Source organism: Erpetoichthys calabaricus, chromosome 11, assembly GCF_900747795.2.
Source record: "Erpetoichthys calabaricus chromosome 11, fErpCal1.3, whole genome shotgun sequence".
NCBI lineage: Eukaryota > Metazoa > Chordata > Cladistia > Polypteriformes > Polypteridae > Erpetoichthys > Erpetoichthys calabaricus.
This window is the reverse complement of record NC_041404.2, coordinates 158,637,075-158,664,196: the sequence shown is the minus strand read 5'-3', so window position 1 is coordinate 158,664,196 and position 27,122 is coordinate 158,637,075. Positions and strand designations below refer to the sequence as shown.

Sequence of the window (27,122 nt, the reverse complement as noted above, 5' to 3'; positions counted from 1 at the left end):
CAGAATGAGTTAGGCGGCTATAAGTAAGAAGTGTTGTTTCATCTGTATCCTCCTTGCTTTCAACAGGTTCCAGCTGTTCAGGCAGCGTCACCAGCAGTAGACAGTGTCTAACACAGATGCTGGGCCCCTTCTATACAAGTGCTTCATATCTGGAACTTTCCCAGCTCTGTGGAAATTTTAGTGGGGTGAGTCCCTTTACCAATGAGAAACAGGTTGTTTGAAATTTCTTCTTCTTTCCCAAGAGTGTACCTTAAATCTGCTTCTTTGGGCACTGTCAATTTACAACAGATGGAAGTGCTGGAATTGCTTACAACAGCCCAGGTCGCCCAGTTCACCGTAGACCTTCTACTGGGAGACACGGACAGTAACATGCTCTTCAGTTACATCTCTGAAATTACCATGACCTCCTCGTTCCAAGAAAACATTGATGAATTTTTCTACCAGTTTAAAACTTCTGCATTGCAGGTAGATGGTTACATTTTCTTACATATGATTACCATAGAAACTTCAAGGCAAGAGAAGCCAGTCGATCCTTCTGTGTTGACTGAATTAGTTTCCAATTGGGAGCCTGAAATGGCCTCTTTTGCCTGAATGTTACTTGTCTGACAAGAGCACCTCAGTTTCATTTACCTGGTGACTATTCATCACGGATGGCTAGATCTCCATACACTTAGTAGAGTAGAAGGCACATTTCTTCTTTTTTTTTTCACTGAGCAAACAATACATTTACTTTGACCAGCTGTTCCTTCCAAACATTTCTTTATCCAATTTCCAATAAGAAATACATGAGAAACCCTACCCCTGACTGTGCAATGGTCTGTGGTGACCATGCGCAATTGCACTTGTTTCTTATGTGATTCAGGGCCCGATGCTGCTACTGAACCATTAATATCATACATTTGAATAAGTGTTTTGTTTTATTTTAAAGGGTAACTTGTGGTTTTTGTTTCTTCAGCAAAACCTCACAGTCATCAAGGACACAGAAGTGGCAACACTCATGCTAAACAGAACCATCACCATCCTGATTCCTTATTTCCAAGACTTTACCTTCTTGGACTGGCAAGTCTGGTTTCAAGTGAACCTGGCCCCACTGCTATCCGGTGTCAATGTCGACATTTTGTCAGCTCTATCGCAGAATATTTCCTGTGAATCTTACCAAGCAATGTAAGAAACATACTCTGATTTACCCTCCTCTGGTTTCTGTCGTTTGGGAAGCAGTCTGTGCATTGCCACCTGCTCATGTTTCTTTGTTTTTATTATCCACAGAATACAGGCTTTTGACAGCGTCTTTACATCTCTGTCACTGGAACAGTCCAAAGCTGTGTTTAGCTTTGCGGAAGGCTACTTGCAGCATGTTGTGCAAAATGGTAATTGTGAGCAAAATCAGTAGGGGGTGGCTTTAATCTGTCTTCTTGTTGCATATTGAAGGACAAACAAAATCATCTTTCAATCAGCCAGTAAAATACTTAAACATACTGGTTTCTCCGTTTGCTTAGAGGTCTTATTTCTCATTTTCTCACCTTTCTTTATAGGCGTCGCTTGTGCCTTACCAGGGCAGGACAGTCTAGGCTGGCTTGTTGTGAATTTTGGGCAATTTTCCATCTTTGCTCAGTACAGCGATTTTGTCCTTTTAAATTACAACTTTAATTGGGTAAGCCTCATAAGCAAATACGTGCACTGCTTAAAGGCAGAGCTTTCAAGGTGACAATTAAACCCACACAGTCTAAAAGAATGGCTTTGTTCAGTTTCTTTCCCCTCCACACAGAACTGCTTTGTCAGTAAATAAACCCATTCACTGCAATTCCTCTTTTTTTTTCTCTTTACCCCACAGTTTGAAGTCCTACAGGTGCTAACTCCTGTGCAACTTGCTGACGTAACTGTCGTGTCAACAGCCCTGTCTAATTCTACAGAAATCCAGCTCATCTTTAGCTACTTAGTTAAAGGAAATGCAGTCGACAACTTTGCTCAATACTTCTCAGAACTAAGCATCAAGGTAAAGTGGACTTTTATTTCACTGATGTGCTGAAATGAATGGCTTCAATGATATTTTCTAAAAGTGACCAAATGCAAAAACAGAAGGAACTCATTTACTAATTGCTGCCATTTAAGATGAACCTATTGAGGTAAAAAGTACAGATTCTTTCTGACACTAGACAACGTATAAAGAAACCTGAATCTAAAACACCAAGATTGTTCAGTTCTTGTTAAAGGCGTCAAAGTTGTACAGGTTTAACAATAGAATGAAAACCATGTAGAAAACCACCATCCAATCATTATGAGAGGAGCTTAATTCAATACATGTTTCAGGGAGTACAGTTTAATTAAAAAAGAAAAGGTATGTAGAGAAATCTTTAGAATTCCATTTCTAACTACACAACAGCGACAGACAAAAGAAGAATTAAGAGAAAGAGATGGAGGGTTGCTATGGTTTAAGTGAATATAGAAAGTTGGGTATATGCTGACGTAGTGATTTTGGTCACTTTCCCTTTTCAGAACGTCACTGTCCAGAATTCAGATGTTGGAGGGTTCATGATTGAACAGGTCTATCAAATCGTCGGGACGTATTTCTCCACATTTAACAGCTCTGAAACAGTAGAATGGTTCCAAGTGGTTCTTGTGCCAGTGCTGCCTTGGATCAACCCTGAAATGGTGGCGTCGGTAATCTCTGACACCAGTTGTGCTGAATACCAGGCAATGTGAGTGATGCCTTTTCTTGTGGTTTTCTCGGAGTCTAACTTCTCATGCATATTTGCATACAGATGTCAATACCTACAATATAATATTTTCAAACAAATTTAAAGGTGATGGAGATAGGAACCCATGCCCAAAGGCCTTTGGGTTATGTTGGATTAAGAAAAATAGAAACATAAAGAGAAAATTGTAATGTGTTTAAATGGGAAACGTAAAAAAAAAAGAAAAAAAAACACCAGGAAATTCTTCTTGTCTTTCTCCATATTGCTGGTGCTTTCCAGGTTCAAATGAGCAAAATGCTTTATTTTTTATTTGTGCCCTGTATGAGTGTTTGCGTTGTTGAAGAATTTGATTCAAGTACTGAAATTGATCAGTTGGATTCATTTTCAATGAAAATACTTTCAGACCATTCAACGTACTGTAGGTCTAACCATGTAAGCAAGTAAAAATGAAAGGAGTGTGTGGACCTTTCGTACCGTGTTGCCATCCCAATTGATGCCGAATGTTCCAGAGTCACAACACTGGATTCCAACAATAAGATAATTGTACCCCACATAACAATACCTGAAATGTTAAACACACATTTTGAATCGCATATGTGTGAGTCGCCTGTTAGTGGGCTATCAAGCACCAGCTAGGGCCACATGTCATACCATTGCTGCACAATTTTGCAGCACTTGGGATATATCAACGTAAGACGATAGACACATCCGGGTTTCATTTCTGTACAACATTTTGTAAATCTGAGGTGAAAGTTTTATTGGTGTGGACTTTTTTGATTAAAAATAATCAAATACCTTTGTGCTGTTGATAATTAAGACACATTTCTACTGTCTCTGCAAAAGCACCAGCAGCAAATGACCATGAACTATCTACTTACTCCCACGTATCTCATCTTTTTTCTACTGGAGATATCAAATTCTTTCAGGAATAAGCCAAACCATTTCACAGAGAAGGAATTACTTTGTGGATTCATTTTCACTTCCTCTTTGAAATGTCCTGGTTGCTAGCACACTGTGAAGAGTATGTGAGGAACTGTGCTTCTGGAATTCTATTTACTTTTTTTCTATTTTCTGGTAGATTGAGTGGGCTGGCTGGAGCTGCTGCCTATATGAGTCCTGAAACAAAGAGGGAAATAGCAAATGTCATACTTAACTATCTACAGGAACAAAGAAATGCCTCAGGTAGGAAGTACCAAGAGAACATACTTTCTTCACTTTCATCCGTGACTTCTCTTTCACTTTTTCCTTACAATATATGATTATCCCCCTTTCAGTATTTGGCAATTACAAACAATTCTCATTTTCAAAAAAACAAACCACCACGCTATTTTCTTTTATTAGAATGCTTCATACAAGGAATGAGTATTGGGGTGTGGATCAACCAGAACATTGGACCCTTTGCAGAAAGCTTAAGTGACCAGGACATAATCGATTTAAATCCAAACCTACAACAGGTATGATGTTAGCTTTCAAGAAAAAAAAAAATAGAATCATACAGCTGTTCCCTGCTGGTTAACACAAGTGAAAATGCTGTGGTTACATTTACGATTTTTTGAAGCTTGAATATCTTCAGAAAATCAGTTACGACGTACTATCGGCATGTCGAGGAAACAGTCTGTAACGTCTAATTTTTCTGTCCTTCACAGTGTCATTTCTTCTGTAAGCCCGTATTCATTTCCTTTAAAGTAGGTCTCATTTCTAGAAATGCAATGCAACGTAAACAGTTACTAAGTGTTTTCATGTTTTTTATTCCTTAGTTGAAAGATTTAGGCACTCTTCCTCCAGCAAATATTGCAGCCCTCACATTTGACTCCAGCGTTGGCGCCCTGGACAGTGTTTGGGTCATTAGTTACATCTTCGATGCGCTTCTGAACTTCACCAGTGAAGAAGAGCTTGAAGAATACTTTGACAGTTTTGTTTATTTCGCATCCAAGGTATGATATATCATTTACTGAGCTCCTTAATGTATTCGGTGTGTCACAATGAGGCCGGTCATATAACTAGACACTTCCTTTGTTGGTGATGGAATGAAGACGTGGCTTGTAATATTCCTCTGTCCTTTGTGGTGTAGTGTCCTTTTTTCAAACCTCTGCAATCTCTTCACAAATGTGTCTGCCTGGAATGTAATGGCTCAGCCGATTCCTTTCTTTGTCATCATGGTGCAGTCACACCTATAAGTATTAGCTGGATGTGAACAATGGCATCGTTTGCTCAGTCTGTCTAAGTTTAAATCCAGTCAAAAACAAAAACAAACAATCAAAGAAATAAACAAGCTCTCACCTGATTCAAGAGTAACAGAGATCTCTCTTGGTAACATCCAACATTTGCGTTCTGTTTGCACCTGTTTACCTTACGATGGGGCTGATGTATTCTGTAAAATATTTTTTCTCCACAGAACAATGTGACAGTCATCGGAAACACTCAAGTGAGAGACACCATGCTGAGTAAAACAATGGAAGCTCTCCCCCACTATTTGGTTTATTCCAATTCCTCTGACATACATGAATGGTTTACAGTGAGGTTGTCCTTGCTTTTACCCAGTGTCAACTCTTATGTACTTGGATCTATTCCATTAAACATCACTTGCGACAGTTACAAAGCAGTGTAAGTGTTAGTGACAAGGTGTCTTGTGTGTTGACTCTGAAGTCTTTCTCTTTTGTGGCTACTTGCAAAAGAAGTCCTTGCATGAAATTACAGCCACTGTCATTGTAAATGAGTTCTATAAGGTCTGTCTAATTGGGAATATCCTTTTTCTCCTAGAATTCAAGGGCTTAGTGACGTCTATCAGTCATTGACAGTGGAACAGCAAGATGCCGTTTTTAATTTCAGCAGTAATTACTTACTTATCTCCAGTGAAGGTAAATTTTCTGCACTAGAGTGCGGTCTGTAATCTACATGTTGCAATTTTCTCCAGTCTGGTCAGTTCACAGAGTTTCATAAACCTTTCACAGAATGAGTTAGGCGGCTATAAGTAAGAAATGTTGTTTCATCTGTATCCTCCTTGCTTTCAACAGGTTCCAGCTGTTCAGGCAGCTTCACCAGCAGTAGACAGTGTCTAACACAGATGCTGGGCCCCTTCTATACAAGTGCTTCATATCTGGAACTTTCCCAGCTCTGTGGAAATTTTAGTGGGGTGAGTCCCTTTACCAATGAGAAACAGGTTGTTTGAAATTTCTTCTTCTTTCCCAAGAGTGTACCTTAAATCTGCTTCTTTGGGCACTGTCAATTTACAACAGATGGAAGTGCTGGAATTGCTTACATCAGCCCAGGTCGCCCAGTTCACCGTAGACCTTCTACTGGGAGACACGGACAGTAACATGCTCTTCAGTTACATCTCTGAAATTACCATGACCTCCTCGTTCCAAGAAAACATTGATGAATTTTTCTACCAGTTTAAAACTTCTGCATTGCAGGTAGATGGTTACATTTTCTTACATATGATTACCATAGAAACTTCAAGGCAAGAGAAGCCAGTCGATCCTTCTGTGTTGACTGAATTAGTTTCCAATTGGGAGCCTGAAATGGCCTCTTTTGCCTGAATGTTACTTGTCTGACAAGAGCACCTCAGTTTCATTTACCTGGTGACTATTCATCACGGATGGCTAGATCTCCATACACTTAGTAGAGTAGAAGGCACATTTCTTCTTTTTTTTTTCACTGAGCAAACAATACATTTACTTTGACCAGCTGTTCCTTCCAAACATTTCTTTATCTAATTTCCAATAAGAAATACATGAGAAACCCTACCCCTGACTGTGCAATGGTCTGTGGTGACCATGCGCAATTGCAGTTGTTTCTTATGTGATTCAGGGCCCGATGCTGCTACTGAACCATTAATATCATACATTTGAATAAGTGTTTTGTTTTATTTTAAAGGGTAACTTGTGTTTTTTGTTTCTTCAGCAAAACCTCACAGTCATCAAGGACACAGAAGTGGCAACACTCATGCTAAACAGAACCATCACCATCCTGATTCCTTATTTCCAAGACTTTACCTTCTTGGACTGGCAAGACTGGTTTCAAGTGAACCTGGCCCCACTGCTATCCGGTGTCAATGTCGACATTTTGTCAGCTCTACCGCAGAATATTTCCTGTGAATCTTACCAAGCAATGTAAGAAACATACTCTGATTTACCCTCCTCTGGTTTCTGTCGTTTGGGAAGCAGTCTGTGCATTGCCACCTGCTCATGTTTCTTTGTTTTTATTATCCACAGAATACAGGCTTTTGACAGCGTCTTTACATCTCTGTCACTGGAACAGTCCAAAGCTGTGTTTAGCTTTGCGGAAGGCTACTTGCAGCATGTTGTGCAAAATGGTAATTGTGAGCAAAATCAGTAGGGGGTGGCTTTAATCTGTCTTCTTGTTGCATATTGAAGGACAAACAAAATCATCTTTCAATCAGCCAGTAAAATACTTAAACATACTGGTTTCTCCGTTTGCTTAGAGGTCTTATTTCTCATTTTCTCACCTTTCTTTATAGGCGTCGCTTGTGCCTTACCAGGGCAGGACAGTCTAGGCTGGCTTGTTGTGAATTTTGGGCAATTTTCCATCTTTGCTCAGTACAGCGATTTTGTCCTTTTAAATTACAACTTTAATTGGGTAAGCCTCATAAGCAAATACGTGCACTGCTTAAAGGCAGAGCTTTCAAGGTGACAATTAAACCCACACAGTCTAAAAGAATGGCTTTGTTCAGTTTCTTTCCTCTCCACAGAGAACTGCTTTGTCAGTAAATAAACCCATTCACTGCAATTCCTCTTTTTTTTCTCTTTACCCCACAGTTTGAAGTCCTACAGGTGCTAACTCCTGTGCAACTTGCTGACGTAACTGTCGTGTCAACAGCCCTGTCTAATTCTACAGAAATCCAGCTCTTCTTTAGCTACTTAGTTAAAGAAAATGCAGTCGACAACTTTGCTCAATACTTCTCAGAACTAAGCAGTAAGGTAGGTTTTGAATTTATTCTTAGATATACACAGTATTTAATCTTTGAAAAATGCGTGCCATTAAATCACTTGAAGAAATCTAAATATGTACTATTTTTATATCATATGAACAATTGTGCTTCAAACTTAAGTTCCTAGCAACCCAATTTTTCCACTAGTTTCAAATTAGATATTTTGATAAACGAAACCTTGCTTATTGTCCACACCTCTCACCCTTTTCTATTCCTTAAGCAATACTGATCAGTTTTGAAGACTCAGATAGCATCTCTCCAATATTTAAAAACATCTCAACAGTCTTCCCTTCAAAAATCCTAGGGTTTGGTGGGAAAAGGATATTTCGATTGTTATCTCAGAAAGTGATGGAAGTCAGACAGTCATAGATTACTTTGTAGCTCTATTTCCACAATGCATTTAATAATTCAACTTAAAATCTTTCATCGATCATATCTGCCTTGTTTTATATTGTCCAAAATGTGTCCAGGGTAAGATTCAACCTGTGAGTGTTGCAGTCTAGCACTAGCCCCACTGGGCCAAATGTTTTGGGAGTGCTCCAAATGAACATTATTTTGGACAAAAATCTTTTAATGTCTCTCATTCAGCCTTGGTTTCACAATCACTCCTAACCTGTTTACAGCTCCGTTTTCTAGTTTGACTATAACGTCATTTTTTTTGTACAAGTTCGACTTGATTGTATGCAACGTTATTTTCGTCAAATAAATTTACAATAAAAAATGAATTTATTAAAATGTGGTTCTAACAGACATATCTAATATTATTTATTAAAATCTGCTCTCCCTAATGACCAATATTTATGTAATAAATATGGGGTTTATATTGAGGTTCTCAGCCACACAATAACCAAGTAATTCATCAGGAAATCTTATATCTACTGGACATCTGACAAGCAAAAGCCATCTAACTTTGTAAATCAGATACTATTTCAGATCTGTATCGAAAAATAGTTACATATAACATGTTTATTTTAGACATAAGAGTGAATATACTGCAAACTTAGTTTTCTTGAGGATTTTACATAAAAGCAAGGAGCCTTTAGGCAAACACATAATGGTTAGTGAATGATGAATGATGAAAAAAGTGGATTATTGAATAAGTAAGAATAACATTTCAAAAACATAAACAACTCAATAGAAGGGAGTAGGTGTTGTAACAAGAAATTCACCACCTCAGACGATGGTGAGATGCATTTGCATGTTTGACTGTGTATGGATTTGTCTTGTCAGTAGTCAGATAATATTAAAAATACCCAGCTAGTTACGTAATGAATGAAAATGAAATGAATGCCAAAAAAAAACAAACTGTTTAGTAAAAGCAAAATTAAGATGACATAGCTATAAGGTAAAATGTCCCTAAAAATGAAATATACAGGAACAATTTCTGAACTTTATTGAACATTAAGGATAAAATGGTTTTATCTTTAAACAACATCATGATTTAGTTTGTTGTTTTGAATTTGATTTGACAGTTATTTAATTACGCAGTGTAATGAAATTTAATTTAGCAAAGAAATCTCATATAGACCTCAATGTTTCTGCTTTGCCTTTTTTTTAAAGAATATCAGTATCACCAACTCTGCTGTGAGAGAATTCATGATGTATACGACATTCAACATCATCAGCCTGCATTTTCCAGATTTTGGCCCCTCTGACTGGGATCAGTGGTTTCAAGTTTATCTTATTCCAGTTCTTTCTAGCATGAATGCAACAATGCTTACTATTACAACCACAGGGATTAGCTGCACAGACTATCAAGCAATGTAAGCAAATTTTATTCCTGGAATATATATTAATAAAAAAAAACAGTATTATGAATTGCTAGAATTAATCATTCACTTTTATAAACCACTAATCCAATACAGTAATTTGAATGCATAAAAAGAATAATTTCACATTTTATTTTATATGTGTTGAATGTTTTTGTTATAAATACTGTGGTTAGCACTTCTGCCACACAGCTTCAGAGTCCTGAGTTCAAATTCACTGTCTCTGTCTATTTTGCATTTTCTCACCATATTCCTGTGATTTCTCTGTGCAGTCCATTTACTCCCACATTTCCAAGATATACTGATCAGTTTGAATGGTGACTCAGACTAAGCTGATGAGTTAATGTGGAAGCGTTTGTACTGGGAAAAACTAGCATGCCATTCCAAACTTGTTCCTGCCTTGGATCTGCTGGCATTGGTTCTGACCTTTTGTAATCCTCTATTGGAATAAGCAGGTTTAGAAATGTAATTAATGTATGATGTTGTAAAGTAATTGATAGCTAATACAGGTTTTTTTTTTTTGCAGTATTCAGGGACTTAACAGAGTATATAACCAAATGTCCGCAACTGAACAAGATGAACTGACCCAAGTATTGGTAGAGTATTTAAAAGGAACAGCAGCTAAAGACAACGGCTCAGGTATCAAATATAACAAAGAAAATAAGCTCAATTTACTGTTTTTATAAATTATACTTACATAAGTCATATTATTTATTAAAGTGTATATGTTTATTCAAAAAATCAATATATTGTTTTGGAAAAGGTATTCCTTAAGTGTCAGATAAACTGACTATATTATTATTAGTATTATTATAATTTTTGTTTTGTTTTGTTTAGTTTAGATTGTTTTTTTACGAAGGATATACAAAATTGAAAAGAGGAGGAGATGACACTTATGTAGAACAGAATTTAAATGTGCATCTTCTTCAATTGATGAGCCACATCTTAGTTAGGAAGTCTGGACTTGACCAGAAAATATTGGGTGTAGAGGCTTTATTAGGGGTGTGCTATAGAATCCCCATTACAAATGGTAGTTTCAATGTCTATCTTTTTAATTATATAAAAAGGCAACTTTATAGGGGTTAGTTATAGTCATGGTGGATTTTAATTGATCAAATAGAGGATTAGATGAGCAGGACTTATTAGACACCACATGGGGTAAGGAGCCTGTCTGGATTTAGAATTTTGTAGGATAAAATTAAAGGGGTTGTAGTGATTGAACTATTAGGGTGTAGTGACAATAATATACATATCATAGGGTTTTGGCAGAGGTTTTGACATGCAAAAACTAAAATTGTAAGGTTTCTCTTTAGTAAGGTAGAGAAAAGCCAAGCAAAATGACACCTTTTATTGGCTAACTAGAAAGATTACAATATGCAAGCTTTCGAGGCAACTCAGGCCCCTTCTTCAGGCAAGATCTTTAGTAAGGTGAATTTCAAGCAGATGCTGCAATCTCTAAAACTGGTAAGCTGGGATAATAATTTAAACATGGGGACAGTCAAGGAACTGTCGACAGTAGAACAGTAGACCAGGTATAAAAATGTTTAACATCTTGCAGGACAAGTTCATCCCAAAATGTACAAGCAGTAAAAAAAATAACTCTGTAGTGGGTAAATATGAAGATTAAAAAGAAGCTGAAAAGAAATAAAACAGCAGTATAAGGCATACCATACACATAATTCAAGCAGTAACTGTTGAGCATATGAGAGCTATGGTTAAAAAGGATATTAGCAAATTTAAAGGGCAGTTAGAGGGAAAGATAGCAGAAAAGATGAAAAATGACCACCCAAATAGAATTTTTCAAAATTTTGGCAAATGAATGGCCAAAGAAGCAGTGAAGTATTTTTAGAACAGTAAGAGCAAATTAAAATATACAGAGAATGAAACTGCAAATCCTCTAAAATTTGCATTTTTTTGAGGTTTTCACTTGTGAAGAGGTTTAGGCATTAGAAGGCACTTAGTAATTTGGAAATTCTAGTCAAGTGCTGCTAGATGTTATGAGTCTCTGCCTTTAACAATTTTTTTCTAGCCTATAGTGAGGATGTAGTAATGTTTAATTTTATTTTATGGTGTATGGTACATTTCTAGCATAATTTATTGATTATTTTTATAGTTTTGTTCAGTATTATTATATTTTGTACCATCTCAGAGTTTCACCTTGTTTATTCTATCGACATCACCATTTTGTGATCTTTGTTTCTAGGACACAGTTCATAGCTGCCATTAGACAGGACATGACATTTGACATCAGAAACCTCGGTTCACGACCATAATTCGTTCCAAAACTCTGGTCGTAAACCGATTTGGTCATGAACCGAAGCAATTTCCCCCATAGGATTGTATGTAAATACAATTAATCCGTTCCAGACCGTACAAACTGTATTTAAATATATTTTTTTAAAGATTTTTAAGCACAAATATAGTTAATTACACCACAGAATGCACATAGTAATGGTAAACTAAATGTAAAAACATTGAATAACACTGAGAAAACCTTGAACTACAGAGAAAACTAACATTGCAAGAGTTCGCGCTATATAGCCTTACGACCCGATCGCTGTATAAACACTTTTTTTTTTTAATGAGTTTTAAGCACAGGGGGAAAAAAAGAAACATTTGAACAAATTCGAACTTTATTTAAAAACCAACCACAAGCAACCAAGAAAGTAACATTGCAGGAGTTCACGCTAATAGCCTTACAAACCAATCACAGGGAAAAAAATTGAACATTTGAAAAATCCGTAACTTAATAAACAACCAAGAAAAGTAACATTGCAACAATTCATGCTACGAACCGAAAAATGAACATTTGAAAAATACAAAAACTAACAATAAACCACCAAGAAAACTAACCTTGCAAGAGTCGAGTTCTGGCATGAAGTGAGGAGGAACTGGGTGGAGAGGAGGTTACAGTGCTTAGAAGCCATGGTTAACTGCAAAAGCACACAAAATACTGTATAGCACAAAGAGTTCACAGGTAAATCACACATGTCTGACTGAGAACAATGAACAGGGAGAGGCTGAACATGTGCTTAAATACAGTAATCGGCACGTACGAACCGGAAGGGAAATGAAATAGAGCGCAAAGAGTTCACAGCGAAAGCACGCACGCACATGCAGGCACGCACGTCTGACCGAGAACAATGCAACACGTGCAGAAATCATCGGCGCGCACAAACCGAAAGAGAAACTGGCTTGTTCATATACCGAGTGTGTGGTCGTGAACTGAGGCAAAAGTTTGGCGAACTTTTTGGTCGTAGACCGATTTGTACATGTACCGAGACGTTCGTGAACCGACGTTCCACTGTACTTACATCAGTTTGACGGATAGCTCAGTATTCCTGTTTTATATTCAAAGCAAAACAAAATCTAACATGCATGTCTTTGTTGGTGTTTCTGGTTACAATATTTTGCTATTCCTCTTGACTATGGTTTTCAGTTCATGTTTTGTCCTCTGATATAACAATCTCTTTGACTTACAGTTTCAAACCCTTTTGTGATTTCTGACCACATCTTTTTTCATTTCCTGGTTTCCAGTTTCTCTTTCTGTTTAGTTCACTGGCAAAAAACTAGGGTTAGAAAGGCTAAAATCAAGCAAATCACCAGGACCTGATAACAATTGTCATAGTGTCAATTGGAAGGTCAGTGAGTAAGCATATTTTTTTAAAAGTCACTGCTAACACTGGAAATTTCTAAGGACTGAAAGATGGCAAATATTAAGCCACTAAGCAGAGAAATAAAATGTTAGATTATATAGCACGATGTACAGAGTACAAGTTTAGGGCGGTTATGCTTAAACTATATAATAAACTACTGAGGTCTCACTTGGAGTACTGTGCACAGTTTTGGTCTACAGGATACAAATAGTCATAGGAGCACCGTAGTATGTTCAGAGAAGAGTGACTAGGCTGATTCCAGGCCTGCAGGGTATGAGCTCGGAGGAAAGATTCAAAGAGTTAAATATTTCAGTTAAAGCCGGCTGAGATTAAGAGGTAACATGATTGAAATTTTGAAAGTTCTGAAGGGAATTAGTACAGTGAATCCAGGCTGTTACTTTAAAATCAGTTCTTCAACAGGAACATGGCAGCAGGAGTAAATTTCGCACAAACATTAGACAGTTTTTTTTGTTTGTTTTTGTTTTTCAAACAGAATATCTGAGAAACAATTTTGGTAAAGGGTAGGACTTTAGGGACCTTCAAAACTCAACCTTGTGTTATTTTGGAGAAATTAGATGGATTGGATTGGCAAAGTTTACAGGACTAAATGGCCTAATCTCATCAAAATTTTTCTAATGTCCTAATATATCCATCCATCCATTATCCAAACTGTTATATCCTAACTACAGGGTCACAGGGGTCTGCTTGAGCCAATCCCAGCCAACACAGGGCGCAAGGCAGGGAACAAACCCTGGGCAGGGCGCCAGCCCACCGCAGGGCACACACGCACACAAGCAGCACACACTACGGACAATTTAGAATCGCCAATGCACCTAATGTGCATGTCTTTGGACTGTGGGAGGAAACCGGAGTACCTGGAGGAAACCCACGCAGACAAGGGGAGAACATGCAAACTCCACGCAGGGAGGACCCGGGAAGTGAACCTGGGTCTCCTAACTGTGAGGCAGCAGCGCAACCCACTGCACCACCATGCCGCCCATCCTAATATATATTTTTATTAATTTAAAAAACTTTAAATAAATAGCATATTTAAAAGAATTACTTAGATGAGTTAACAGTTAAGAAAAAAATCAAGAAGAAAACCAGCTATATAAATCATATAAATCATGTAATTCAAGCTGTAACTAAAGGGTTTATTTGCACCTAAAGCCAAAGGGAAATTACAAATATGTTGTAGAAAATGCAAAAGGTAACCCTAATTAGTCTTTTAAACATTTTTGCTGTAACAAAACTCTCAAAGAATATGGCAAGTGTATTAAGATAAGGAAAGATAAATTGTTGTGATGGACAGCCGGGACGCCTTCTTAAGGGAAGAACTGGGGGAAGGAGCTTGCACGGGGCAATACCCACCCTGAGACAACAGAGGGCAGCCCCCCTGGCTTGGTATTGTACCACAGGATTGGAGCATGGAAGGTCAACACTACCAGGGTCTGTGGCCACCGCCAGGTAGTAGAACTGCCGCCACATTCAGAAGTGTGATCAGGTGGAGATTAAGGAACACCTGGAGCACTTCCTGGTGCTCTATAAAAGGGACTTCCTCACTCCATTCAGGGAGTTCGCATGGGAGGATGTGGACAAAGCTTGCTGAGGGAGGATTGGAGGCAGGAGAGAAGAGACAAGAAGAAGAAAGGCACGCTGTATTTGGTGCTTGTTGGTACTGTGCTGGAGTGGTGGGAAACGAGGGAAAAACATTTCCCCCTCTTGATAAACGTGTGTTGCATGCTGGACTTGTCTTTGGGGAGCTGTGCACCCCCTGGTGGTCACACTGTACAAAAAAGAAATCAGCTAATGTTACAAATCCATAATGTAATTTTCTTAAAATCTGCAACTGTGGAAGGTAGAAACCTTCCCAACCTACTTAAAAGCTAAAGGTTTTAGAGATAATAGAACTCAAGTTAAAAAACATTAATTCAAATAAATACCTGGGCCTAGATGACTTTATCCCAAAGCTGGAAGCTAATGATTACAGACATAAATGTTTAACATTTAACCTTCAAAAACCGTTACATACTGTGGAAATTCCTAACACTAGAAGCTAACAACCACTGTCCCATTATATGAAAATGGGGGTCAGGCTAATCATATTAACTATCAATTAGTTTAACATGTACTACAGGAAAATGATTGTAAGCAATTGCAAAAGACAAGGTTGTGCAACACTTAAGTGTAGGCTTATTATAGTGAGTTTAGAAGGGTGAGACTTTATTTCAGTAATAGCCTAGCCTAGAATTTTTATTAAGAAGCAACATACAATTTTTCTTTTCTTAAAAGTGTCTCATAAGATATTGTAAGGGACACTAATGAATGAACAACAAGAATGTAGAATTCAAGGTGCTGTGTACCTTAGAGTGCAAATCTGGCTGAAGCACAGAAAACACTAGGCTATGGTGCAAGGAACCTTTTCAGAATTACGTTATGTTAAAAGTGGGGTCTCTCAGGGATTACAGCTTGGGCCATTACTCTTTTTACTTTATATAAAATACAGTAATCCCTCGCTACTTCGCGGTTCACTTTACGCGGTTTCACGACTATGTGGATTTTATATGTAAGCATATCTAAATATATAACGCTGCTTCGCGGGTTTCTGCGGACAATGGTACTTGCTTCCTCAGTTGGTTTGCCCAGTTGATTTCATACAAGAGATGCTATTGACGGATGGCTGAGAAGCTACCCAATCAGAGCACGCAGTTAAGTTCCTGTGTGCTGCTGATTGGCTCAGCGACGGAGTGCTGCATTAACCAGGAAGTCTCATCTCACTCATTCAGCATTAACGTGCTCTTGCTACTGCATTCAGGGGATCATCACCTTCATCGTCATCATTTTTACTGCGCAGCATATTCATCACCATCATCACGTCATATATAGCTACGTGTACTTCGCTATACAGTAAGTGTAAACTTATCTACCGATTTCATATTGCTTAGCAGTTGTCCCTGTTATTAATAGAGTAAAGGGTGGGTTGTAAACAATACAGGGAGGGTTTAAAAACGTCCAAATACACGTTAAATAATTAAATAAATATGGTGTCCCTACTTCGCGGAAATTCAGTTATCGCGGTCGGCCTTGGAACCTATCTCCCGCAATAAGTGAAGGATTACTGTATCTAGATAAAAATGTAGTTGATTTGCAAATCTGCAGATAACATTAAACTAGGTGAACTTACCTTGTCCACAAAAGTATTGTTATTGAAGGCCTTAGTTGGACTATAGCATCATATGAATGTGAAGGATAGACTCTGAAAAGTCTATGGAGCTGAAAATAGTAATCTTTGCTATTCAATGTTACAGCTGTCTATTACAAATAACATCAACAGTAAAGATGCCCAATGAACAGGCTATTACAAATGCTCAGTCATCAAGAAACATTTAATTAAATGATTTGCCATGGAAAATTAGGCACTTTGGCCATATGATGAGAAACAAAGGTATACAAAATGATATCATGATTGGTAGCAGGTCAGATTCATGATGGAAGAGCTGGCTACAGAGGTCATGGCTTGAGGACATGAGCTGGAAGGGGCCAATGCTTGAGGAAATGTACAAGAGAGTCCAGTATTAGGGTGACCAGAGGGGGCCGTGTCACCAAAACCATCATAGAACGGCTAGGTAATTATCTGACGTGAATCCATAATATAATACAGTATATGGATTTAAACTACATTAATATTGCTCAATCAATATATGTGAGGCTGGATACTATTACGTGTGGAAGAAAACTCCAAAAATAGTGCTCTGAGAAAGGAACCAGGTTTATCAAAAATAGTAACTATTACTGTATATGATATAAAAAGCTGTGCCTTTTCTACACTACTGTTTGCATGGTGGTTAGGACTACTGGGCTATAGTTATTCAGACTGTTTGGCATGAAAACCAGGGGAACTGCAGGAATGACTGGCTCCTTCAACAACTCAGGCACCTGTTCAGATCTACTTTGGACCGTTATCATTAAATCACCTCTTGATTCTTTCCAATACATAATTTTTCTTTATTTAAACCTGTAAGACATCACTAACTATGTAATGACCCAATACGGGGTCTGAAACTTTAAAATGCATGGAAAGGTAAACCCAAGTGGACTTCTCATTGTCCACAATCTAACAGAAAAGATTAATAAAATTAATGGGATGTTAGGTTACATAGCGCTCTGTGTCAAGTACAAGTCAAGGATGGTTACCTTTAAGGTGTAGAAAAAAATCTGTGAGGGCTTACTTAGAATAAGTAATGGTTGCCACATTACAAAAATTACACAATGCATTAAAGAAGGTCCAGGGGAAAAATCTACTAAAAAGATTCCAGGACTATGAGTTGTGAGAAAAGGACTGAAGTAGTTGAACTTTTTCAGTTTAAGCAAACACAAGTGACTTTACATAAATGTTTAAAACTATAAAGGGTATTACTGTAATGGATGACAACTGCTACTTTAAAATGATTTCTGCAGCGATAATAACAGATACAGTATTTCTTCACATGGAGAATAATAGGTATATTTTAAAAATTACCATGTAGTAGACAGTAGTATTTTGTAAAGCTTCAGAATTGTTTGACAATATTTTGACAAAGATAAGTAAAGAGGAATGGCAAGCAATGTTGCTATTACAGTTTCCATTAAGCGTTTTGTAATTTGTTTATCTTTTGTTTTAGAGGGACAACTATTTAAGCACACAAATTCATATTGCGCATTGGTGAGATATGGACTTCTCATGATAACAGTCAATTTTTGGATTAGCTATATCAGTGCATGTTCCTAACTTCTCTCTCTTTCTCTTATGAGAAATATAGTAAAATTCACCGAGTAAATTCAGATTGCTTTCAAATTAAATGGCAAACAGGTTAGAATAATAAGATATCTAGCAATCCTTACATATTTGAGTGATTTAAAAAAGTACAGCTTCATTTTGCATACTGACAACCACATTTAAACCTCTCCTATTTTTAAGATAAGAGGAATAGATCCAGAAGTTTGAAAAAGACATGACTGTTAAATAAATACCACACTTTTCCTGTTAGTGGTTGTATTAATTATTAGCCAGGTCAACATTAATATTTATACCATTGTGTTATTATATTGAGATAAACAAATATCATTTAGAAATCTCTGAATAATGCAGATCATCTTTAGTTTGTTTTTTTTTTCTCCCCACAGGGTCCTCTTGTGTGAGTCAGCCTTTAAACAACAGAGTTTGGCTTATCAGAAATTTTGGTAATTTCAGCATCTTCGCTTCATACATGGATTTTACTGACCTGAATAATAATTTCACTGCGGTGAGTTTCAAAGAAAGCTAGTAACAAAATTCAATACTATTGTGGGACATTAACAATAACATCCATATTTTTATTTAAAAATTTTAAATGTCTTGCTTAAATCAAAACACAGTGTATAATGGTATTTAAATTATGTCAGCAGGAACAATGCAGAATAAAATTAATGATTACATTTTATAAATAAAATATCAGTCAACTTAATTTTTCCCATACATTTTATCACAAGTGTTTCTTAAATATTAAGGTGCTCAGAATCTTTGCAAATAAGTACTGTTGGGATGGGGGGTGACTGAGAGTATAAGCGTACTTCCATATAGGGGAGGTCAATGATGAAGAAGAAACCCTCCCTTACATATTGATTTCAGCAGTACTGCAGTAAATATTGTTACTCCTGTGTACTAGTACTCGCTCCTTAAAGCACAAAAGGGACACAAATAATCAAAGGCTGTACAGTAGAAATAAGAGGACCCTGCCCCAGTAGCACTCTTTTAGTGTTAAGATGTACAGAAAATTTAATTTTATGCAATATATTTTTTCTTGAAAATGTTTTTTTTTTCTATAGAGTTAACATTCTAGAAATTGTCCAGTCATAATGACTGAAATCTTTAACATCAAATTTGTAGTTTGCTTGAACACAGCAGGTTCCTAAATGTGTTGGCTGCTATTAGAGAATTGACAGTAACAAGAAAAGGAAAATTTCAGTTTATAACATTTTATGTACAAAAGCAGTGGTTAGCTGCCATACCCCAGCTCTCCAGGCAAAAAGAAATATGATGTTATGAAACAGTAGGTCTGGAATATCTGCTAGTGCAAAATGCCAGCCAATTCTTTTTTTAACCTCATAGCACCAAAAAAGATTTCTTTATGAACGATATTCTTCATACTGTTTCATACAAAACACTGTTCAAGATTTACATAGTGTAAAAGATTAACTGGCCATTGCCGATATTGCTTCTTGAAACTGACCATGGCTTTCAATTGTGGATGGGTTTAGTTAAATATATTTGTATTTTATCCTGTGAATGAAATGTCCTATACTTAATATACTATATTTTCCACCCAATACTGTTAAGCACAATTTTTACAAAAATGTCTATTATATATTAGGTCATTTTAAGTGATTTTATTTTTCTGCTTAGTTTGATGCTCTAGACCTCATGACTGTGACACAGCTTGCTCAGTTTTCCGCAATTCCTGGAGCTCTGAAGAGCTCTGAAGATGTCAACAATGTAATGTCATTCATAAATGTTTCCAGTTTTGGCCAATTCTTTGATGTCTTCTCTCCCGCTGTTCAGGTACAGTGTGTGCTACAGTACTTAAATAGCTTAGAGAAGCAGCATTCTTAAAATAAAACAAAAACAGAAAGTTTGAAAATGTGAAAGGGTCTATGAGTAATCTGTTTAAGAGCTTTTGAGTTCTGATATTCAACAAGTCTGTATTACATTAATGTCTTCTAAATTAATCTTTTGATCAACTGGATCTCTCTAAACATTTGCCATGGGGCTATTAGGAATGGTACAAAATAATTGCAGTCATTTTGAAATGGTGAAAACATTGTAGTTGTAATAAATTTTGAATTAAGTTTTAAATCTGCACTCTATATGTAATAAAAATTCGATATCAGCCACATTTTTGTTGTTCTTGAAAAAAAAATGTTACAATGACCAGTTACATGTTAGATTATAAATATTTCACTTGTTTGTTTGACAGGCCTACAGTGATTTTTCAATGGTTATAAAGACAGACTTGCTACAAGTGGTTCTCACTAAAGTCTTCAATGCTCCCACACAACTAAATATGACAAATTTTCTGTTGTGGATCAAACAAAGGCTTTCACCATTGCTACCTGCTCTATCACAAAGCCAGGTGTCTCTTCTCTTTAATCCAGCCTTCAACCTGTCTTATCAGGCATCCCAGGCACTGTAAGAACATATTTTACTTATTGAATTTAGAGATCTATTTGTTAAAAAAAATCTCTTTGAGGCCAACCCTGGACAGAATTTTAGTCTAATGCAGTGAACTTATGCTTTTAAAAAGTTATGAAGCAAGAAACAATTTCAGAAAATAAAAGGCTTGTGGAAGATAATATATTGATTAGTTGTTCTTAATGGTGTATGATGTCTGATATTTGTATAGATACTGTATACAAATTGAAATTATATTACATTACATACATTCATTATTGTAAGACATTGAAGAGAAAAAGAAAACATAGCAATTCTACACTATTAAACCAACCTCATTTTAATATCTGATGCAATCAGACGGACATATTGAATTTTGTATGAAACAACAAATATTCAACATATTTCAGATAATGGTGTTTTGTTTATTTATGTAAAGCAGCATTGTCTCTTCACTCACCCCATTCTAGTATGTCCACACGCAATTACATACAATTTACTTGTGTCATGTTGCCTCATGATGAACCATTATGATATGTCAAAGTGAATTCTACAAGGACTAGGGCATATTAAAACATATATAGTGATACATTTCAAAACAGCACCTCATGTATTCTAGAAAAGGCTTTCATTTCAGTAGTATCAGATGCAAGACAGGGATTAACCCTGGATAGGGTGTCAGTACATTGCAAGATGCACTTGTGCAGACACACACACTGGGCCAAATTAACCGTCACAATTTAACCAAACAGGGAAACATTAACTGTCCTAAGAAATCTCATGCAGACACTAAAGGCACAGGCAAACTTCTCGTAGGCATCGACTTCAGACCACCCTAATGGACACCGTTTAAACAGCATAAGTTGAAAAAAAAATGTATTACTCTTCAGAGTTCTTGACCTGTACTGTGCACACTAACTTGAAAAGCAAACATTGTATTTCAAACAGTATTCTTATTTTAAAAAAAATATATATATAGTATAGAATATACTGCATAGAAATATGTATATGTGTAAGTGCATCTAGAAGTGTATTTATTAATTACCCTGTCCTTTTAATTTTCAGCCAAAAAGTGCTGGGCTCCATCAATTATATGCTTAATGTTACAGTACAAAGGGAAATCTACAAGAACATCTTGATTTCACTAACAGGTAGGTGCTGATGTTTGATGTTTACAGATATACTATATGTTCAAACATTGGATACGGTAGTTAATAAATGTTCTTTTGTATAGCAGGTTTATGTTACTATTAAATACATGTCTAATAAGATAACATAATAAATTTCTCATAATAAAAGAAGCATTTTCTTTTTTGACTTAGTTTTGCTGAAATAAATATTTTAGATAACCATTTTTGTTTTATGGCACAAAACAATATATACCCCATAGGCAGACAGGAACAATGACTCATATTTTAAAATACATGTAGTTATCATTTTAAATTTATCATACAATAAATTGCATTTTAATACCAAGCAGGAAAATTATATCACATAAACAAAAATATTTGATGAGCTGCTCAACCTGGTCTTTGTTTAATAATAATGTATAGTATTTTCTATGTATATCATTTATAGTTTTATTTTATTAAATATATACTGCAACTTTCCATTTAAACTGGAAAAATAAAAATGATTTATTGCTGTCATAATATACTTATCAGTAGGCACTGAAATAATTGTATTAAACGGAGGTTTACAGTCTTTCTTACTTTTTTTTTCTTTTTTTCCCAGTTCCAACACCTTTGTGTCGCTACAAAGGTGGCAACTTTCTTGTGTATCTAAATAACACTTTGGGCAATTTCAATACCTTCCTGACTTTGTCAGGTTTCTTTTCAATTATTCCACCATCACAGTTACCCCAGGTAATCACAAATTCTTTCATTCTCCTAAAAGTAATTTCCTTTTTTGTTGCATTGTATGAAAATGTAATTATAAACAGAAGAAGTGACAAAGCAGTACCAATTCTGGCAAAGAACAGAAAACAATATAAAAAACAATAATTAATGTAGCAAAAAACACTCTGCTATTGGCCATTATATGTATAAAAAATGTCACTTTTAATCTACACCATAAAATGATCATTTCATTATGTTTTTTAATAGTTGAATTACCAATTGTATTATTAATAGGTTTGTACTGGTATCTTAAGGTACTGTTAGGCTAGTTCACAAGCTGCATGCTAGTTTGTTGACTGCAAGAACACTGACTTTTACATGGAGCAAGCACTATTGTATACATCTACAAAGTTCAGATACTAAAAGAGTCTTCTCTGTCTAGTTACTCTGTCAAATTTACATTTTGTAAAAGCGTTTTTCACATCAGGGAGCCTTGCATAATATCAATTGTGCATGTTTCAAAATCAATGGAAACAATATTTCCTGATTAATATATGATTTGTGACTTTTGATAATTTATGATTTAGTTAGGAAATCTGGTATACGGTACTGTACTACGCTTTAACATCCATGTAGAGTTCTAAAGTGACACTTCCCTCATTGTGTAACATATGCTGATTAATAATACTACTTTTTGTCATTTTTACTAGCATTTAAAATTTGCTTTCAACTGTTACACTGATTTTTTGAATGTCTTTAACAGCTGATGAACACTATACCACCTGCTCAACTAAGTATATTTCTCAGTGTCCCAGGAGTAATTGATGACACAAGCCTGTTCCTCAAGATTTTGAACTACACAAATCTAGCAACATTTATTGATAATTTTAACAATGTAACATCACAGGTGAGACCACCACAATTATTACTTTTCACCAAGAATTAACTTTTCAAATAAAATGTAACATACAAGGATTAGATGACCAAGTACATTAATTAAGTGCAAAAGGAAGTGAGACCTGTTTTGAGCTTTAATCATGAATAAAATCATTGTATGAACATTTACAATAAAAATACCAAAATGTCAAAAATACAATACCAAGGAGAAGACGTTCTGCAAAAAGCACATTCAATACCTATCAATTCATTTTTATTTCTTCTTTTAAATCAAAAAGATGCTTGTTCTATATATCAATGTTTGGAAATTTTTGAAATCTTCAAGAGTAGGTTCATCTGACTGGCAGCAGGAACGGACAACTATATGTAAATAGTACCCTCTAGTGGATCTCTCTTACAATAACCAATTTCATTGTAACTTTTTTGCTGAAATGCAACTAGTCTTTTGCTGCTAACAGTGCTCCCAAACTTGAACACAGAATACCACTGTATCTTCTGCTTTTTTTTTGGTTTTGTTTTGTTTTTATTTAACTAGGTGGCTGGACTTCCAGTTTAATTGAAGATTACGTTTAAATAAAACAAAAACAGAAAATTTGAATATGTGAAAGGATTTATGAGTAATCTGTTTAAGGGCTTTTGAGTTCTGATATTCAACAAGTCTGTATTACATTAATGTCTTCTAAATTAATCTTTTGATCAACTGGATCTCTCTAAACATTTGCCATGGGGCTATTAGGAATGGTACAAAATAATTGCAGTCATTTTGAAATGGTGAAAACATTGTAGTTGTAATAAATCTTGAATTAAGTTTTAAATCTGCACTCTATATGTAATAAAAATTCGATATCAGCCACATTTTTGTTGTTCCTGAAAAAAAAAATGTTACAATGACCAGTTACATGTTAGATTATAAATATTTCACTTGTTTGTTTGACAGGCCTACAGTGATTTTTCAATGGTTATAAAGACAGACTTGCTACAAGTGGTTCTCACTAAAGTCTTCAATGCTCCCACACAACTAAATATGACAAATTTTCTGTTGTGGATCAATCAAAGGCTTTCACCATTGCTACCTGCTCTATCACAAAGCCAGGTGTCTCTTCTCTTTAATCCAGCCTTCAACCTGTCTTATCAGGCATCCCAGGCACTGTAAGAACATATTTTACTTATTGAATTTAGAGATCTATTTGTTAAAAAAAAATCTCTTTGAGGCCAACCCTGGACAGAATTTTAGTCTAATGCAGTGAACTTATGCTTTTAAAAAGTTATGAAGCAAGAAACAATTTCAGAAAATAAAAGGCTTGTGGAAGATAATATATTGATTAGTTGTTCTTAATGGTGTATGATGTCTGATATTTGTATAGATACTGTATACAAATAGAAATTATATTACATTACATACATTCATTATTGTAAGACATTGAAGAGAAAAAGAAAACATTGCAATTCTACACTATTAAACCAACCTCATTTTAATATCTGATGCAATCAGACAGACATATTGAATTTTGTATGAAACAACAAATATTCAATATATTTCAGATAATGGTGTTTTGTTTATTTATGTAAAGCAGCATTGTCTCTTCACTCACCCCATTCTAGTATGTCCACACGCAATTACATACAATTTGCTTGTGTCATGTTGCCTCATGATGAACCATTATGATATGTCAAAGTGAATTCTACAAGGACTAGGGCATATTAAAACATATATAGTGATACATTTCAAAACAGCACCTCATGTATTCTAGAAAAGGCTTTCATTTCAGTAGTATCAGATGCAAGGCAGGGATTAACCCTGGATAGGGTGTCAGTACATTGCAAGACGCACTTGTGCAGACACACACACTGGGCCAAATTAACCTTCACAATTTAAACAAACAGGGAAACATTAACTGTCCTAAGAAATCTCATGCAGACACTAAAGGCACAGGCAAACTTCTCGTAGGCATTGACTTCAGCCCACCCTAATGGACACCGTTTAAACAGCATAGGTTGAAAAAAAAAATCTATTACTCTTCAGAGTTCTTGACCTGTACTGTGCACACTAACTTGAAAAGCAAACATTGTATTTCAAACAGTATTCTTATTTTTAAAAAAATATATATATAGTATAGAATATACTGCACAGAAATGTGTATATGTGTAAGTGCATCGAGAAGTGTATTTATTAATTTCCCTGTCCTTTTAATTTTCAGCCAAAAAGTGCTGGGCTCCATCAGTTATATGCTTAATGTTACAGTACAAAGGGAAATCTACAAGAACATCTTGATTTCACTAACAGGTAGGTGCTGATGTTTGATGTTTACAGATATACTGTATGTTCATACATTGGATACGGTAGTTAAAGACTTATAACAATAAATGTTCTTTTGTATAGCAGGTTTATGTTACTATTAAATACATGTCTTAGATAACATAATAAATTTCTCATAATAAAAGAAGCATTTTCTTTTTTGACTTAGTTTTGCTGAAATAAATATTTTAGATAACCATTTTTGTTTTATGGCACAAAACAATATATACCCCATAGGCAGACAGGAACAATGACTCATATTTTAAAATACATGAAGTTATCATTTTAAAGTTATCATACAATAAATTGCATTTTAATACCAAGCAGGAAAATTATATCACATAAACAAAAATATTTGATGAGCTGCTCAACCTGGTCTTTGTTTAATAATAATGTATATTATTTTCTATTTATATCGTTTATAGTTTTATTTTATTAAATATATACTGCAACTTTCCATTTAAACTGGAAAAATAAAAATGATTTATTGCTGTCATAATATACTTATCAGTAGGCACTGAAATAATTGTATTAAACGGAGGTTTACAGTCTTTCTTACTTCTTTTTTCTTTTTTTCCCAGTTCCAACACCTTTGTTTCACTACAAAGGTGGCAACTTTCTTGTGTATCTAAATAACACTTTGGGCAATTTCAATACCTTCCTGACTTTGTCAGGTTTCTTTTCAATTATTCCACCATCACAGTTGCCCCAGGTAATCACAAATTCTTTCATTCTCCTACAAGTAATTTCCTTTTTTGTTGCATTATATGAAAATGTAATTATAAACAGAAGAAGTGACAAAGCAGTACCAATTCCGGCAAAGAACAGAAAACAATATAAAAAACAATAATTAATGTAGCAAAAAACACTCTGCTATTGGCCATTATATGTATAAAAAATGAAAAATGTCACTTTTAATCTACACCATAAAATGATCATTTCATTATGTTTTTTAATAGTTGAATTACCAATTGTATTATTAATAGGTTTGTACTGGTATCTTAAGGTACTGTTAGGCTAGTTCACAAGCTGCATGCTAGTTTGTTGACTGTAAGAACACTGACTTTTACATGGAGCAAGCACTATTGTATACAACTACAAAGTTCAGATACTAAAAGAGTCTTCTCTGTCTAGTTACTCTGTCAAATTTACATTTTGTAAAAGCGTTTTTCACATCAGGGAGCCTTGCATAATATCAATTGTGCACGTTTCAAAATCAATGGAAACAATATTTCCTGATTAATATATGATTTGTGACTTTTGATAATTTATGATTTAGTTAGGAAATCTGGTATACTGTACTGTACTACGCTTTAACATCCATGTAGAGTTCTAAAGTGACACTTCCCTCATTGTGTAACATATGCTGATTAATAATACTACTTTTTGTCATTTTTACTAGCATTTAAAATTTGCTTTCAACTGTTACACTGATTTTTTGATGTCTTTAACAGCTGATGAACACTATACCACCTGCTCAACTAAGTATATTTCTCAGTGTCCCAGGAGTAATTGATGACACAAGCCTGTTCCTCAAGATTTTGAACTACACAAATCTAGCAACATTTATTGATAATTTTAACAATGCAACATCACAGGTGAGACCACCACAATTATTACTTTTCACAAAGAGTTAACTTTTCAAATAAAATGTAACATCCAAGGATTAGATGACCAAGTACATTACAGAAGTACAAAAGGAAGTGAGACCTGTTTTGAGCTTTAATCATGAATAAAAGGATTGTATGAATATTTACAATAAAAATACCAAAAATGTCAAAAATACAATACCAAGGAGAAGACGTTCTGCAAAAAGCACACTCAATACCTATCAAT

General features: G+C 35.5%; 2 protein-coding genes across 2 annotated transcripts in view; both read left to right on the top strand.

Moving 5' to 3' along the window:
- LOC114661422 (uncharacterized) overlaps positions 1-27,122 on the top strand; it is a 251,958-nt gene that overhangs the window by 22,514 nt on the left and 202,322 nt on the right. Inside the window, exons 41-47 of the mRNA XM_051934334.1 lie at positions 67-185; positions 289-465; positions 956-1,164; positions 1,267-1,367; positions 1,533-1,651; positions 1,832-1,993; positions 2,494-2,696. Coding sequence (XP_051790294.1) covers positions 67-185; positions 289-465; positions 956-1,164; positions 1,267-1,367; positions 1,533-1,651; positions 1,832-1,993; positions 2,494-2,696 — 1,090 coding nt within the window. The remainder of the gene's footprint in view (positions 1-66; positions 186-288; positions 466-955; positions 1,165-1,266; positions 1,368-1,532; positions 1,652-1,831; positions 1,994-2,493; positions 2,697-27,122) is intronic.
- LOC114661228 (uncharacterized) overlaps positions 5,695-27,122 on the top strand; it is a 54,948-nt gene continuing 33,520 nt past the window's right edge. Inside the window, exons 1-14 of the mRNA XM_051933962.1 lie at positions 5,695-5,826; positions 5,930-6,106; positions 6,597-6,805; positions 6,908-7,008; positions 7,174-7,292; positions 7,472-7,633; positions 9,205-9,407; positions 9,940-10,052; positions 18,233-18,351; positions 19,491-19,646; positions 20,062-20,273; positions 21,321-21,406; positions 25,868-25,998; positions 26,741-26,884. Coding sequence (XP_051789922.1) covers positions 5,758-5,826; positions 5,930-6,106; positions 6,597-6,805; positions 6,908-7,008; positions 7,174-7,292; positions 7,472-7,633; positions 9,205-9,407; positions 9,940-10,052; positions 18,233-18,351; positions 19,491-19,646; positions 20,062-20,273; positions 21,321-21,406; positions 25,868-25,998; positions 26,741-26,884 — 2,001 coding nt within the window. The 5' untranslated portion in view covers positions 5,695-5,757. The remainder of the gene's footprint in view (positions 5,827-5,929; positions 6,107-6,596; positions 6,806-6,907; positions 7,009-7,173; positions 7,293-7,471; positions 7,634-9,204; positions 9,408-9,939; positions 10,053-18,232; positions 18,352-19,490; positions 19,647-20,061; positions 20,274-21,320; positions 21,407-25,867; positions 25,999-26,740; positions 26,885-27,122) is intronic.